Raw genomic sequence first — 15,377 nt, 5'->3', positions numbered from 1 at the left:
CCTAGAATCTGCAGAAAAGAACACAGACAGCTTTATTGTTTTATTATTATATTTATTATTTAGCTAGGCACAATTGCTAGGTGCAGATATCTCCTGCCGGAAAGGCATGCCCCTACCAATTATTATCTCCATTTCTCCTCCTGCCCTAAACTTAGTGGCTTGTATCAGCTAGCCCCCGCCAACCTCCTTGGCCATCTGCACATAGCAGAGGCCACAGGCCCTAGTTGCCCAGAGGCCTTACATGATTGCAGCATCCTCTTCTCTCCAAAGCATGGCAGAACAGTCCCTCTCTCTTTCTCTGTGTCTCCTTTTCCTCTTAGGACCCGGGAGTCCCACCCATATCTTCCTTCCAACAACTCCCCTCCACCCCACCCCCCCGCTTCTTTATTGACAAGTCAAGAACCAATTGGGGAACAAGACCTTAGCGACAGAACTTCCCCTTACAAACATGCACGAACAACACACACACAAGAAAAAAATACCAACATTAGCCTTGTTGTATAAAGAAATGCTGGTAACATATACTTATTAATCTCTCCCACTATTGGCCAAAACTTATTTTCTTAACTTTCTCTTGAATAAAAGTGTGCACTTTCAATATTTGTAGTAATAGGCCTGTGGTGTGGTCTGTATTACACTCAAAATTATATGCAGTTACAGACTTAACTAATCATAGACAAAAATACAAACCAGGCTGGGGAACAGGCTACAGGGTGTTTGACCAGCATTAGTCAAGACTATAAATATGATTTTAAAAAAAAAGGGGGGCCATTGTAGAGTATGATTTTGATACTTTGATCAGGAATCTGTGTTACTGACACTGAAGGTCCTTGTCCCCAATTGGATTTTGATCTAGCAATAAAAGATGCCAAAGATGCCAATAGCCAATGGCTATGCACAGGGCAGGAAACAGAATTGAGCAAGTAGGGCACAGAGAAAATCAGAAGACTTGGGGAGAGAAGGTGACACAATAGCAGAAGATATAAAGCCAACCAGCCATGTGAGATTTCAGGTAAGTGGCCACTGACCACTTCACCCATTGGGCCTGGGGTAGCAGGGGAAGATTTAAGAGTATTCAGCCACTGGGTTAGCCAAGGCATTTTAATAACTAATGAAAGTGTATGTTTTCTATTCTTGGATCCAAGATAGCTCCTGGGCGGGTGCATGACCAGCCAGGAACACAAAGTGGTGTAGACAAAACTCCTGCCACAGGTCAGCAAGATGGCTCAACAAGAAAAGGCACCTACTCCCATGCCATGGCACAGGCACAGACTCACAATTTAAAAAAAGACAGACAAGGGCTAGAGAGATGGCTCAGCGGTTAAGAGCACTGATTGCTCTTCCAGAGGTCCTGAGTTCAAATCCCAGCAACCACATGGTGGCTCACAACCATCTGTAATGGGATCCGATGCCCTCTTCTGGTGTGTCCCAAGACAGCTACAATGTACTCGTATACATTAAATAAATAAATCTTTAAAGAAAAAAAAGACAGACAAAGCAACAAGGGAGCTGGCAAGATGGAACAGCAGATAATGCCACTTGTTGTCCAAGGATGTAAAAGCAGAAGGTCTCCACATATGTAAATACACACAAAGTAAAAACAAAATTAAGCAACTTCAAGAAAGACTGGAGAGACACAAGAAGCAAAAACAATTTAATACTCTGGATTAGATCTCAAAACAAAGGATATTGATGGAAAAAATAATTAATTCAAATAAAAACTGAAACCCAATGAATAATAAGCCATAAATGTCCGTTCCTGGAAATCCTGAAATGTCAGTCTTGGGGGGACTTGATAAGCAAGTCTTAAAAACACTTTCCTACAAATCCAGTATTTTTCTGAAAGTGTATTTTTACCATATTACAGGACTGAATCTATTATTCTGGAGTAAATGTCCTGCAGACTTTGTATCCTAAGAAAGATCTGTGCTGCAGAATACTGTCGGAAGGCCTTGCCACAGCTTTCCTGAACCACTACATTCTATGTACTCCAAGTACACCACCCACACCATCTCACAAAAAAAAAAAAACCAAAAGTTTCATTTAGCATGACATGAGATGAGAAAGGGAAAGAAAGTTACTGTCCCATGTGTATGATGGTCCAAGCTAAGAACACCATTACAAAGTTACTGTCCCATGTGTATGATGGTCCAGGCTAAGAACACTGTTACAAAGTTACTGTCCCATGTGTATGATGGTCCAGGCTAAGAACACTGTTACAAAGTTACTGTCCCATGTGTATGATGGTCCAGGCTAAGAACACCGTTACAAAGTTACTGTCCCATGTGTATGATGGTCCATGATTACAAAGTTACTGTCCCATGTGTATGATGGTTCAGGCTAAGAACACCATTACAAAGTTACTGTCCCATGTGTATGATGGTCCAGGCTAAGAACACCATTACAAAGTTACTGTCCCATGTGTATGATGGTCCAGGCTAAGAACACTGTTACAAAGTTCTGGAGGTCAATGATGGTGACGGTTGTGCAACACTCTGAGCAACACACTGAAAAGCAGTTGAAATGGGAAACTTTATATTACATATATTTCACAACTTAAAGGTAAGGGTACAAATACATAGCATACCATAGATTAAATTTAAATAACATTATCTAAATTTTGTCATACACAAAACTCATGTGAATCCATTCAGAGGAAAATGTTCCAAATCTCACTACATATACCTATGAATATTCAAAAAAAAGCCATTGAACTTTACAATTTGAATTGAATATGACACATGAATTATACTTCAATAAAACTGTTGGAACCTCATTGATTTGACTCCTAAGGAGAAGAGGTATCCCATATATTATTGACCCACATACCAATGACATGCTTAGAAAGAACAAAGTTAATAAAGACTTGACTTGGGATGGTTGCTTGAAAGATGAGGAAAGTCTGTGCCTGACCACATGGGTTCCCAGTCACAGGGCAAGAGCAAAGGCAATATAAAACACAGGAACGAAGCCGACCAAAGACCTTTATTCCAGTCTTCTGTGATCATTAAACCACCTATGCAGAACGGTCCTTTCATCTCTGCCCCAAACAGCATCAGCTACATCCAGGCCTGAATTGGAAGACAGACTCAAGTAATGGAAGACTTTGTGGAGAATGCTATCCAAGAGCTCTCTGCTTCTTCCATTTTGGGTAAAAGCAGAACAGGAAGATTGTATACATGCGCAGACTCTCTCCAAAGCTGAGGCTTACAGAGGGGAAAAACGACGGATGCAGCAAAGGCTCACAAAATCATCCAGCTCCACTATCAATCCAAAGTGCCTAAAAACAAAAAAAGCAATGTATAAGAATGTGTCTGTCTTGGGTAGTGTCACAAACTGGACAAACTTAAAGCACACAGGGCCTTGCTGGTAACAGCAGTTTAATCTGAGGAGTATATCCAAAAGACCGAGGGGGAAATGTTATTAGAAAAGGTAGCTTTTTGGGAATTAATCCCACCAATGCACAGAATTAGAACTAGAGCTGAAAAAGAGCTAAAGAACTGCTACACTGCTCAATGAACATTCAAAAAGGGAAAGGCTCTCTAAGCAAAGCATTTATAACTTTAAACAAGTTTTTTTTTTTAATTACATGTATACTTTTGAGAGCGTGTGTATGCAATACCCATATAGACCAGAAGAGGGCATCAGATCCCCCTGAAGCTGGAGTTACAGGAGGCTGTGAGTGAACTGAACTTGGATCCTCTGCTATAGAATAGTCTTAATTACTATCTCTCCAGTCTCTCTAATCTTTTCTCAGAAAGTCCCAACTGAGTTTGCGCACCTGAGCTCACAAGTCTTTATGCTCTCCAAGATTGTATTCAAAAGAGAAAAAGCTGTTTAAAAGGCATAATCTACAACACAGAACAAAGCTCCACTAGCAGCTGGCCAATTCCAACAACAACAAAGAAATAATCAACATCTCACTGAGTATGTTTATAAACAGAGCAAAGAATCCTTGAGCCTGATGCAGATCGGGGTGCAAGAGAAGAGAAGCTATCTCCCACCCCAGGAGAACCAGCGGAAAGCACAAGACTAGTGGTTCTCAACCTGTGGGTCATCACCCCTTTAGCAAACCTCACTTCTAAAAGTATTTACATTACAATTCATAACAATAGCAAAATTAAAGTTATGAAGTAGCAATGAAATAATCTTATAATTTGGGTCACCACAGCATGAGGAGCTGTATTATTAAAGGGTCGCAGAATTCGGAAGGTTGAAAATCACTGTCCCAGTTAACTGCATTGACAGAAAGGAAAGGAGCTAATGATCCACAGGACACAGGCTTCCCTCTCTCATGCCTCTTACAACCTTGCCTCCACGAAGCAGCCACAGATTTAAACATACATGAAGGAGAGAAAAAAAAAATCGCAGGACTTTGCTCAAAGAACCAAGTGGCCTATCTTGGAAAACCAGAGCAGCCTCTGGCAGTCACACTCCCAGGAAGCATTCCGCATTTTGGCCTGTGGGGCCTCAGCAGGGCATCCGCTCCTCTTTACCCAGAAGGGCAGCTGCAAAGCAACAACCATCACTTTACAGACACTCAGCTTCCAAAGCAGCCTCATGTTATGTTCACACAGAAGGAAGAGCACTGTACTGAAGGAACCTTCGTAGTAAAAGGAGAGGCCAAAGTTATTTCTTAATTCGATTAATAAAGTTTATATCAGGGTGATAAACATTAGAAAAACCAAACCAATAGTACTTGTAACTAAAAAAATAGTAACTTTCTTTGGGGTTTTCTGTTGTTGATTAAGGCAGTATTGCACTAGCCAAAGTGGGCTGGAGCCCCCTTTGTAGCACAGACTGGCCTTAAACTTAAAATCCTGCTGCCTCAGTCTCCCAAGGACTGGCATTCACAGGCATGAACTCGTGGCAACTTCTGCTTTTGACGATGGCTGGTCTGTGTTTAGAGCAACAAATAAAGCTAAACATATTTTAAAAATAAAATTTCTCAATAATTGAAAATCATATTAAGAATTAAATCTACAACCTAGAGAGAGCAAAGTCACTAAGTAAGGCCAACCTATTGTGGCCCTGAAGGCATGTGTCAATGTGAGAGGGCTGAGAAGGGCTGCGTGCCAGGCTGAGGGAGGGAAGAACCAAACCTCAGTCTGTCCAAATGGGAAGGTCTAATAACCTCCTTTTAAAATCACTAGAAATAACAATAATCAACCTATAAATTAAATACCATGGGCTGTCACAAACAACATAGTATTATTAAACTTTTACATACCTAACCATATGGTCTTACAAAATAAACAGAATCAAAAATTTAAGTGAAAATAATCTGCAGCTGTGGTAGGAGAATTTAACAGGCAATTCTTACTCAGCAACTGGTAAAACAAGTAAGCAAAACAGAATAGAGTGCTTTCTCTTCCAGCATATACGGAGCTATGAATGACCATAGAATGACCAAGAATGACCATATACTGGGTCATAAAGCGAGTTGGGCAACTAATTCAAGTTATTTTTAAGACAAATAGGTGGAAAAACAAAGATCTACAACTTAAAAGAATACTCAAGTCTAGACTTGAAGCAGACATTGGGGAGCTATATTAAAACGTGTTCAAAGAGAACATCTAAAGAGTGCCATTGGCATAGGCTGACACGGAGAAGCAGAACAGAGTAAGAAGAAAAGAGCTCAGAGCCAGGCAAGGTAGTATATGCCTACTTATGTATTTATTTACTTATTATTATTGTTATTACTAGCATTTGGGGAGGTAAGGAAGACAGAAAAGGAATTCCAGGTCATTCTCAGTTATACAGTGAAAGTCCAAGACCAGCCTGAGATGCATGAGAACATGTCTTTAAAGTCAGGAACTGAGGGTGAAGACATGACTCTGATTTAGTGCTTGCTGCTCTGAGGGCAGTTGTAGCGTACGCCTTAAATCCCAGCACTTGGAAGGCAGAGGCAGGTGGATCTTGGATCTCTGGGAATTCAAGGCCAGCCTGGTCTACAGAGTGAATTCCAGAACAGCCAGGGCTACACAGAGAAACCCTTGTCTCAATAAAGCAAAAACAAAACAAAAAAGTGCTTGCTGTTCTTCCAGAAGACCTGTTCACGGCACCCAGGTTTAGCACCTCACACTGCTCTTCTGGCTCCTAAGGGAACCTTCATACATTTGGCATGTACAAGCACACATACACATAAGTAAAAATGAATCTTTAAAAAATTATGAATTGTGTCTTATTCTAAACAGTATAAGGGAGCAATATTGATATTTAGGGACAGAGATTTAAATAGGATTCAAAATCTAAATCCAACTCTACTGGTATTTTTTTATACTCCCTCCTTCTTTTACGCTTGCAATTTCACTGTAGAATTTCTAATTCCCACAAATGGAAAATGTTCCTCTTTTCTATCAAAATGGGAAGAATCATTTCCATTGTGTACGAAGAACCACACATCTGTTTTTATAAGGTTTTATGAGATTCGAAGTTCACATCATCGACAGAGAAAGCAGTCTGTGCTGACAGTGAACTCACCTTCTAGAAAAGCGAATTCATCCACAGCTTCTATGGCATTATCTGAAATACAAGGTAAAGGGATATTTGATTAGCTCTAGCCATTTGAACATCAGACACAAAACAGTATAATCCACATAATAACAAACATGGGGTTTTATGCAAATTACATCATTTATAAACAATCTCCCTGATGTCCTAATTTTTACACTATAAATTCTTTCAACTGTCTCGGCACAAAATCCCACAAAAATGCTGTTCGGTAAGGCCTCCTATAACCCTGTCTCGTTCCTAAATTCACTTTTCTCTCTAAAGATACTAGAAAAAGAGTTTGGCAGTATAAGAGGGAATGAGAAATACAGTCTTTAAAGGCTAACACACGTGCAAGGGTTACCAGCTAGACAAATAAATAAAAAAACCTTGCTTCAGTGATGCCTTGTGAACCAGCTATAAGAAAGCCCAGCCCATAGGTCCCCTGTCCACCCTGAGGTATCACAGTGACTCTACCCAAATCTCTCCTCTGAAGAGTTTTCCTCTTTCCTTGTTGAGCACAGCAGTAGGCATCTTTTGCAATAGTCTCCACAAACAGCTCCTGCAAAACAAGCAGAGCAGATTAGTGGATTCTAGCCCACTGAGGTGAGCAAACCTGTGTATATGTGGGCAAGAAGGGTAAAAGGGGGCTCTACCACACAGGAAAGTTCTAGAAGTTAAGATTGTACTAAAATTCACAAAAACACTTCTGCTATCCCCTTCCCTATCTTCAGTCACCCTGCTCTAATATTTATAAATATTCACTAGGGCCCCCTTCAAATTCTGTGTGAGCCCCGGAGGGTGCAAACTAAAGTTGCCTGAGCCCCCTGAAGTGAAGTGATTAACAAACTCAAATGGGGCCTACAGAGGCCTTCCTAGGTCTCAGGCAGGTCAGCATACCAGGGCCTGCCACACCCCGAGCCACGCCCCTAAAAACCACGCCCCTTTCCCCGACCCAGTCGCCCTTGCTTTCCCGCCGCACCGCGGCACGCGCCAGGATAAAGATGGCTTCCTGTCCCGCCAGCGTTACGTCAGGGTCTGCCTTCACCAAGGCCTTTACTCTCGCCAGAGGCAGCCTCGAAAGGCGAGCCCCACCGGGTGCACTCGTCGGGGCTTGGGCCTGCGAAGCTGCTGCCTCCCCTCCCGGAGCCTCCTCCTCTCTGGGCGTCCCGCTCCCAGCGGCCGCCGCTGCCGCCATCCCCTCCCTAAATGTGCTGCGCGCGATCGCTGTCTGAGCGCGCACACGAGACTCCGGCCCCTTTCCCGCGCCGGTTAGAGACCACGCCTCTCTGTGTGGGCGTGGCCCCTCCCTTACAAGGCGGGGCGCGCCAGAAACGCCCCCCTCCGGCTCGGGCGTCTGATGTTGCCTTCCGGGGGAGAGCCTGGAAGCGGCCGGGCGTGGCCTAGCTGAGCCGGAAGTCCGGATGCTTCGCCGGAGCCTGCGTAGGTTCTCAGGGTCTATCCTCAAGGTTCACTTAAGGGGGACCCATGGGTGTCCTCACAATGTGGTGCCGCTCAGCGCCAGGCCAGCTCCGGGGATCACGTCTTAACTGGAATGGGACGTTTGACGGGCAGAATTGGAAGTGCAGTCCAAGAAAGGCGTGCGGACATAGAAAGTTGTGGTGTCTGGTCGTTCAAACGTAGGTTGCATCAGAACACTGATGGCCTTACTCAAAAAAACAATCAAAAAGTGTGTTTCTATAGGAAATATCAACATTAATTGCACATTTTTACGTTTTAAAATTTTGGTATGTGGAGTTAGCAAAACATTGTTATGACAAGTAAGTTAAAATATTGTCTCCCTTAGAAAAAGATTGGATCATCTAGCTGCTTCTGAACATTATTACTATCCGTTTTTGCTTAGTTATGGAAAATTCCACTACACCTTCTTGAGAGAATGAGAATGACTTCTGGGTATTAAGATAACTTTTGACCAGGTGTGGTGGTGCATACCTTTAATATAAGCACTGGAGTAGCAGAAACCAGCCTAATCTACAGAGGGAGTTCCCAAGCCAGCTAGGACTACATAGTAAGACCCTATCTTTAAAATAGAAAATCGCTTTGATCTCACAGGCCTCTGGAAAGGTTCTCCAAGAAGCCTCTCTTCACCTCCTCCTTCCCTATGAGTTCTCATACCACACCGGAGATCTGGCATGGAGGACTGGCAAATATTTGCAATAGGCAAGAGAGATGACTCAGTCAAGTGCTGCACATCAAGGACCTGAGTTCAAAGGACTCAGAAGACAGTAAAAGGCCAGTGCGACATAACTCCTGTAACCTCTGCAGTAAGAGTAGTAGGATGGCTGAAACTCCTTGGCCAGCTAAGCTAGCCTAACCAAATCAGCGAGATGGTGGACCCTGGGCCTTTATACTAACAAATGCACCCAACACACATCAAAGTTTTAATATAAGGCATAATAAAAACACTGTGTAGCTAGTTGATTGCTTTATATAAATATTAATGTTTAGTCATAATACCTGTACTATTGAGGCAGGTAAGTAATTTTATTTACAGTTATGACTGAGCCACAGACTGTTCAATAGTATACCTGTGGAATATGGGCTCATTGCATTGGATAATAACCTGAAATCATTCACTTTCAAATTTAAGCAATATACTTTGACTGGATCTATACACAGAGGCCCCACTAGAACAAAATGAGTCTTGGCCAGAATTAAAAGCTTCAGGGGAAGAGAGATGAATTACATTGTACCAGAGTTTTCCTTAGGACCTTTGCCTTGAGTTCTCTCTACTTTGTATTTAATAAAAAGAGAAACAAAATGTACCAAGAAACTTTATTCTCATTGGTTGATTGTTCATAGAAACTGACTACAGTGGATTTCCAGTCTTTTCACCCCAACCTTGAAATGCTACAAATCCAATGTAAAGGACAAGGATCTCTGCAGCTGGTCTCCTTCCACCCTCTGCCATTTTGTAACATCTCCAGGTCCTCTCTATGTCTAGACCAGGTAAACTGTGTCTCTAGTTCTTTTGTTCTGCCCCAAAGGTTTTCTCCACTTCAGATCCCAGGTTCTCTGATAGTTCTCAAGTTAAATCAGTCATACCACTGCATACGGTCCTTCAGAGTGCTGGTCCCAGTAGCAGCACCAAGCCTCTCCCTGTGCCATTTTTCTTTCTTTCCTTTTCTTTTCTTTTCTTTTCTTTTTTTTTTTTTTAAATCAGTATTTGACTCTTCTAGCCCCACCTTCCCCAGATTGAAAACTCCTGAGGGAAGGTGTTTCTGTCTGGTTTTGTTCATTGAGTCTCAAGACTATGATAAAGTACCCGACACCTAGGTTTTCAGTATTTACAGAGTCAATGGATTATTAGCAATAGCTCATCTGAAATTGACATCGCCTCAGAAGGATGTCATCTAAGGGCAGAAGTCATTGTTTGAAAATGCCTGCTAAGGGTCTCTAGTCATTCCTGCAATCACTATCTTGGAAAATCAATATTTTTCCTTACGTTATGAGACTGTAGCCCAGGCTAGGCTAGAACTGGTGACAGTCCTCCTGCTTCAGCTTCCCAAGTGATGGAGTTATAGCCCAAGCCTTTGCGTTCAGCTTTAAGCAATCAACTTGTCATTTGCTCATATACTTTGTTTCACAGAAAGCAAATAAATGTTATAACTTTAAAAACCTAAAAATCAGAGAGTGTACTGATGCCTTCGTTCACAGTTTTTCCATTTGTTCAGTCTCCTCCTCTACATGACAGCATTACACAGCAGCCCTGCTCTGAAGGCAGCCTTCAGCTTGTCCTGAGCTCTCCTTTGTGGGATCCGGCTGCCCTTGGGATGGTTTATGAGCCACTCTGAGTGGCAATCATGAAGGACCGAAGGCTATCCTAACTCATTCCCAGCAGATTACTTTTCAGTTCAGTGATCTGGAATATTGGATTGTTTTATTCTCAGGAGATAATATGAAGAAAAGGAACTGTGGCTAATCTATAAGAAGAGATCAGAGGGGAGTGTTGTGAGGTTCAAGCCCTCTCTGTCGATAAGCGAGAGGCACAATAACGTGGCAGTCATAAAGTGATTCGTGGAGCTGAGTGATGGTGCTGAAAGAGGGCCACAGCCCTGAGGCTAGCCTGATCTACACACTGAATTCTAGAGCAGCCAGTGCTGTATTGTGAGACCTGGCCTCAAAACAACAAACCTAATAGTTAAGATTGTTTACCAAGTAAGCAAACATTTAAGAATCATGTATTAGTCTTTTACTACTTATAATTAGAAGTATTTTAAATATCTTCATTAATTCGTTGGGAATTCCACACAGCATATTTTAAGCACATCCACCCCAAACTTCTCCTGTTAACTCCTTCCAGCTCCACTCCCACCCCACTAACACCCAATTTTCTATTCTCTTTTATTTTGAACTATTTTTTAATGCTAAGTTTAATTTCCAGAGAATAAGTAAATTCTTATAAGGGTTTTTGTGTATGTGTGTCTGTGTATGAATGTGTGAATGAGTATGTATGTATGTAAGTGTGTGTTTATGATGTGTGACTGTAGGTGTGTGGTGTGGTGTGGTGTGGTGTGGTGTGTGCCTGTGTATGTGTGTATATATGTATGTATCTGACTGTGTGTTTATGATATGTGACTGTGGGTATGTAGGGGTGTGTGTGTGTGTGTGTGTGTGTGTGTGTGTGTGTATGTATCTGAATGTGTGTTTATGATGTGTGACTGTGTATGTAGGGGTGTGTGTGTGTGTCTCTGTGTGTATGTATGTGAGTATGTGTTTATGATGTGTGACTGTGGGTATGTAGGGGTGTGTGTGTGTGTGTGTGTGTGTGTGTGTGTGTGTACCTAAGAGATCAGAGGACTGAATCCACTTAGAACCACCTAACATGGATTCTGAAATTTGAACCTGGGTCTCCTGAGACAAGTGCTCTTAACTGCTAGATCATCTCTCCAGGCGCCTGTTAGGAGTAGCATTCACAAAGATTAATTTTAACTTTGTTCTCTATTATGTTTTTTTTCAGTTTGGTTTTTGAAAGAGAGGTGGCCTGGAACTAGTGGCAGTCCTCCTGCCTCAACCTCCCAAATATTCTGATTATAGAAATACAGCATAACACCCAGCTGAGACTGCAGGTTGTTTCATCCACTGTGGGCCTGCTAGCTAGACTGAGACAGACTATGAAGTTCAGGGTCCTCTGAACCCAACCACAACGGCCTTGGCCTACCTGGAAAGCCTCCATATAAGCTGCGATGAAGCCAGCAGCAGACATTGTCAGGAAGTCAGCTTGTATAACCATCGTTCTGTGCACTTGCAGAAGAGCAGTAAGAAGCTTCACCACTGAGGAAACAGCAGACTTTCCACCACTGTCAACATCACACAGATCTTTGATGAAGCAAAGGAACATCACTGCTGCTAACATAGTGCTAGCTGCCATCGCTGTGGACAGCAAACTGTCACAAAGTTTGGAGGTAAAAAGAGCTCATGAGGCAGCCAACAATCATGTAGATCAAAGGAAGAAATGAAAGATGTGGAACAACCTTTCTCTTGGGGACCAGATGGGAGTATAATTATTGTACATTATGTTTTATAGAACAAAAAACAGGGAGAGAAGGATGGGAGTGTAAACAGCAGCAAATTCACAACCTAAGACTTGTCCTTGCTTTATGTTCAGAACTCAGTATTGTTGATCATGTTGATACAATTCAGTAAGTTCCTATAGGGTTAGGAAACCTTGCTCAAATAAGTCTTTCTCCTGATTCAGGCTGGTAAGAAGTCATTGTGGAGCAAGCAAGCCTAGGGAATAACTTAACCTGGACTCTACTACATGTGGGCTATGTGACACAGCGCTGCTAACAAGGCATCTAGCAACCTAGGACTCTAACCTGCATGTAAACCCCACTTCAAAGCACAGAATAAGTTACTCCTTGCTAACAACTTGGTGATGACTTCCATTTTGTGGTTTGTGTCTTAGTTATTTTTCTATTGCTGTGGGAAGACACTATGACCAAGGAAACTTATAGGGGGAAAAGGTTTATTTGGGGCTTCCTTCCTTTTCCAAGGATTACTCCATGACCAGCATAGTGGAGAGTGTGGCAGCAGGCAGGCAGGCTTGGTGCTGGAGCAATAGCTAAGGACTTACATGTTGAGACAATAACTCTGAGGAGAAAGATAACCAGCAGGAATGATGTGAGCTTTTGAAACCTCAAATCCTAGTGCTAGGATTGGCTTACATCTATTCAAGATATTAGCCAAAGGGCCCAATGGAAACTCCCGAACAACCCAAGTGTGGTTTGAATAGGTGTGGCCCCCATAGACTCAGGTGTTTGAATGCTTGGTCCATAAGGAATGGCACTATTAGGAGGTGTGGCCTTGTTGGAGTGGGTGTGGCCTTGTTGGAGTGGGTGTGGCCTTGTTAGAGTGGGTGTGGCCTTGTTGGAGGAAGTATGTCACTGTGGGGACAGGCTTTGAGGTGTTCTATGCTCAAGCTACACCCAATGACACAGTCTCCTTCTGCTGCCTTCAGACCTCTCAGCTCCTTCTCCAGCACCATGCCTGCCTGCACTCTGCCATGTTTCCTGCCAAAATACTAATGGACTAAAACTCTGAAACTGTAAGCCAGCCCCAATTAAATGTTTTATTTTCTAAGCGTGGCCATGATCGTGGTGTTTCTTCACAACAATGGAAATCCTAAGATACCAGGCTACTGCCAAAGCTATTAACTTTCCACAAACTGACAGCAAGGCCCTATTGCTGAAGACAACACCCACACAACTTGCTGCACGTGGAGACGTTGAGCTGGCGTCTATCTGGAACCTTCACTCCTACTAAAAGCATTCATGATGCTAGAATGTACTCTGCGTGCTACAGAAAAAAGAAATAAACAGCAATCCAGCTACCAGCCCTTGAATCTGCAATGGTGACCTGACCTGGCAAAAAGACACATGGGTAAAATAGTGGCATAAAAGTTGTGGTAGTCACTAACCACTATCTGTTTGGAAGTAAAGTCCATTCCATGAGATGGAGCCCATTGTCAACACTGCTCAGGTAGCCAAGAGCTTGAGGCTAGATAGGCCATAGACCTATGGTTGTTTGAATAAAAATGGCCCCCATAGACTCTAATAGTTTAATGAATGGTCATTGGGAGTGGTGCTACTTGTGATTGTTCTTTAATAAGAGAGAATGAGGTGTAGATTTGGGGAAGTGAGGAGTTGAGGCAGATCTGGGAGCAGTTGGGGGAAGGAAACCATAATCAAAATATATTGTATAAGAAAAATCTACTTTCAATAAAGAACAAAAGAAAGAAACCTCCAAACTGCCCCAGTAACACATCTCCTTCAATAAGGCCATACTCCCAAATTATTCTCAAGTGTGGAACAAGTCTTTAAACATATGAGCTTAGGGAGGCATTCTCATTCAAACTGCCACAGTTGGTTTCTATTCAAACATCCAGTAACTAAAGGAAAGAAGGCAAGGCAGCCTGAACCACTTTGGGGAGCAGGCACAGTAATGCGAACTGTGTCTTTTTACCTTTTAGAGAAAAAAAAAACTATCATATGTCTATGCAAGATTATGAATTCATATAAGTAAAATCAGATGTATCATGGAAAGTGGCAAGTACAATGAAGAAAAGCTTTCATAACTTAAGCCTCTTGATCACAGCAGAAATTCACACATACCTTATCCATAGCAACTAACTCCTCGGCCCAGATCCCATAAAAGAAGAATACAAGGGGGCTGGAGAGATGGCTCAGAGGTTAAGAGCACTGACTGCTCTTCCAGAGGTCCTGAGTTCAATTCCCAGCAACCACAAGGTGGCTCACAACCATCTGTAATGGGATCTGATGCCCTCTCCTGGTGTGTCTGACAAGAGCAGCAGTGTACTCACATGCATGAAATAAATAAATCTTTTTAAAAAATCACTAAAAAAAGAAGAAGAAGAACACAATCAGTAACTCAGTGCTCTTGGGTGTTCGAGCTCAGGTAGCCTGCTGCTCCTTTGCTATGTATCCTGTGCTGTCCCTTTCAATAAAGCTTCTTGCTTCTTTGACATCTATGGCACTTTCTCAGTTTTTTGAAGGTCATGGAAACAGAAAGCAAATTTATCCTAGTGGGTCACTAGTGGAGTGGTAATGAGTAGCATTGCCTTTTCCATGTCTTGACTCCTGGATCATGGATCCTGGCTATAGGAGAAGTTATAATATATATTGGATGCTGATTCAAAGCATCTAACACCTACTGGAGAGTACTTTGCCCCAGCCCTTTGGGCTGCTCTACCTAATCGACACTGTGACTGTGTCTTCAAAAGGCCATTCCATATTTCTATTAAGCCAGTTGTTTTAAGATAGTGGAGAACATGGTAAGGCCAGTGGATCCCATGATCATGGGCCCACTCTCACATTTCTCAGACCATGAAGTGAGCTCCGTGGTCAAAGTAAAACTATGTAGACTGTAAGGATAGTAAGTCAGGCATCATTTAAGACCATATATGGTGGTTAGGGCAGAAAGATTATGTATAAGAAATGCAAATCCAAAACCAGAATAAGTATTTACTCTAGTAAAGCCAGTGTTGTCCTTTCCACAGAGGAAGTGGTTTAATGTGGTCAGTGTGCCACCACATTGCTAGATGGCCACATTAGTGCCATGTCTGGGGTTCAGTGTTGATCTCTGCTGTTGCCAGACCTGGCACTCAGCAGCAGCAGCTGTAGCCAAGTCAATCTTGGAGAGTGGAAGTCTGTGTTGTTGAGCCCATACATAACCCCTATCTGTGTCACCAGAGACACTTTACTCTTGTGCCCATTGGGCAATGACAGGAATGGCTGGGGAAAAGAGCAGACTGTCCACACAACAGGCCATCCTATTCTACTTGATTATTGAACTCTTCTGGTGAAGTCACCTTTTGTTGAGCATTTACATGGGACACAAATATC

At 42.5% G+C, this 15,377-nt stretch overlaps 1 protein-coding gene across 1 annotated transcript; it reads right to left on the bottom strand.

Annotated features, from left to right (window-relative positions):
• Positions 1–2,513: 2,513 nt before the first annotated feature.
• Pole4 (DNA polymerase epsilon 4, accessory subunit) lies at positions 2,514–7,776 on the bottom strand. The gene is made up of 4 exons (XM_032906304.1): positions 7,475–7,776; positions 6,970–7,054; positions 6,484–6,525; positions 2,514–3,280 (listed from the first exon to the last, which is right to left on the bottom strand). Exons 1-4 carry the CDS (start codon positions 7,688–7,690, stop codon positions 3,267–3,269), a joined length of 357 nt encoding a protein of 118 aa, XP_032762195.1. The 5' UTR covers positions 7,691–7,776; the 3' UTR covers positions 2,514–3,266.
• Between the last annotated feature and the right edge of the window lie 7,601 nt (positions 7,777–15,377).

Source organism: Rattus rattus, chromosome 6, assembly GCF_011064425.1.
Source record: "Rattus rattus isolate New Zealand chromosome 6, Rrattus_CSIRO_v1, whole genome shotgun sequence".
Classification (NCBI taxonomy): domain Eukaryota; kingdom Metazoa; phylum Chordata; class Mammalia; order Rodentia; family Muridae; genus Rattus; species Rattus rattus.
Note: the sequence above shows the minus strand (reverse complement) of the source record. Positions and strands in the feature narration are given on the sequence as shown.

Coding starts and splice junctions, on each gene's coding strand:
- Pole4 (XM_032906304.1), bottom strand. CDS start 7,690: ATGGCGGCAGCGGCGGCCGCTGGGAGCGGGACGCCCAGAGAGGAGGAG. Junction 7,055..7,474: donor TTATCCTGGCGCGTGCCGCG/GTGCGGCGGGAA, acceptor CTTGTTTTGCAG/GAGCTGTTTGTGGAGACTAT. Junction 6,526..6,969: donor TCTTCAGAGGAGAGATTTGG/GTAGAGTCACTG, acceptor CTTGTATTTCAG/ATAATGCCATAGAAGCTGTG.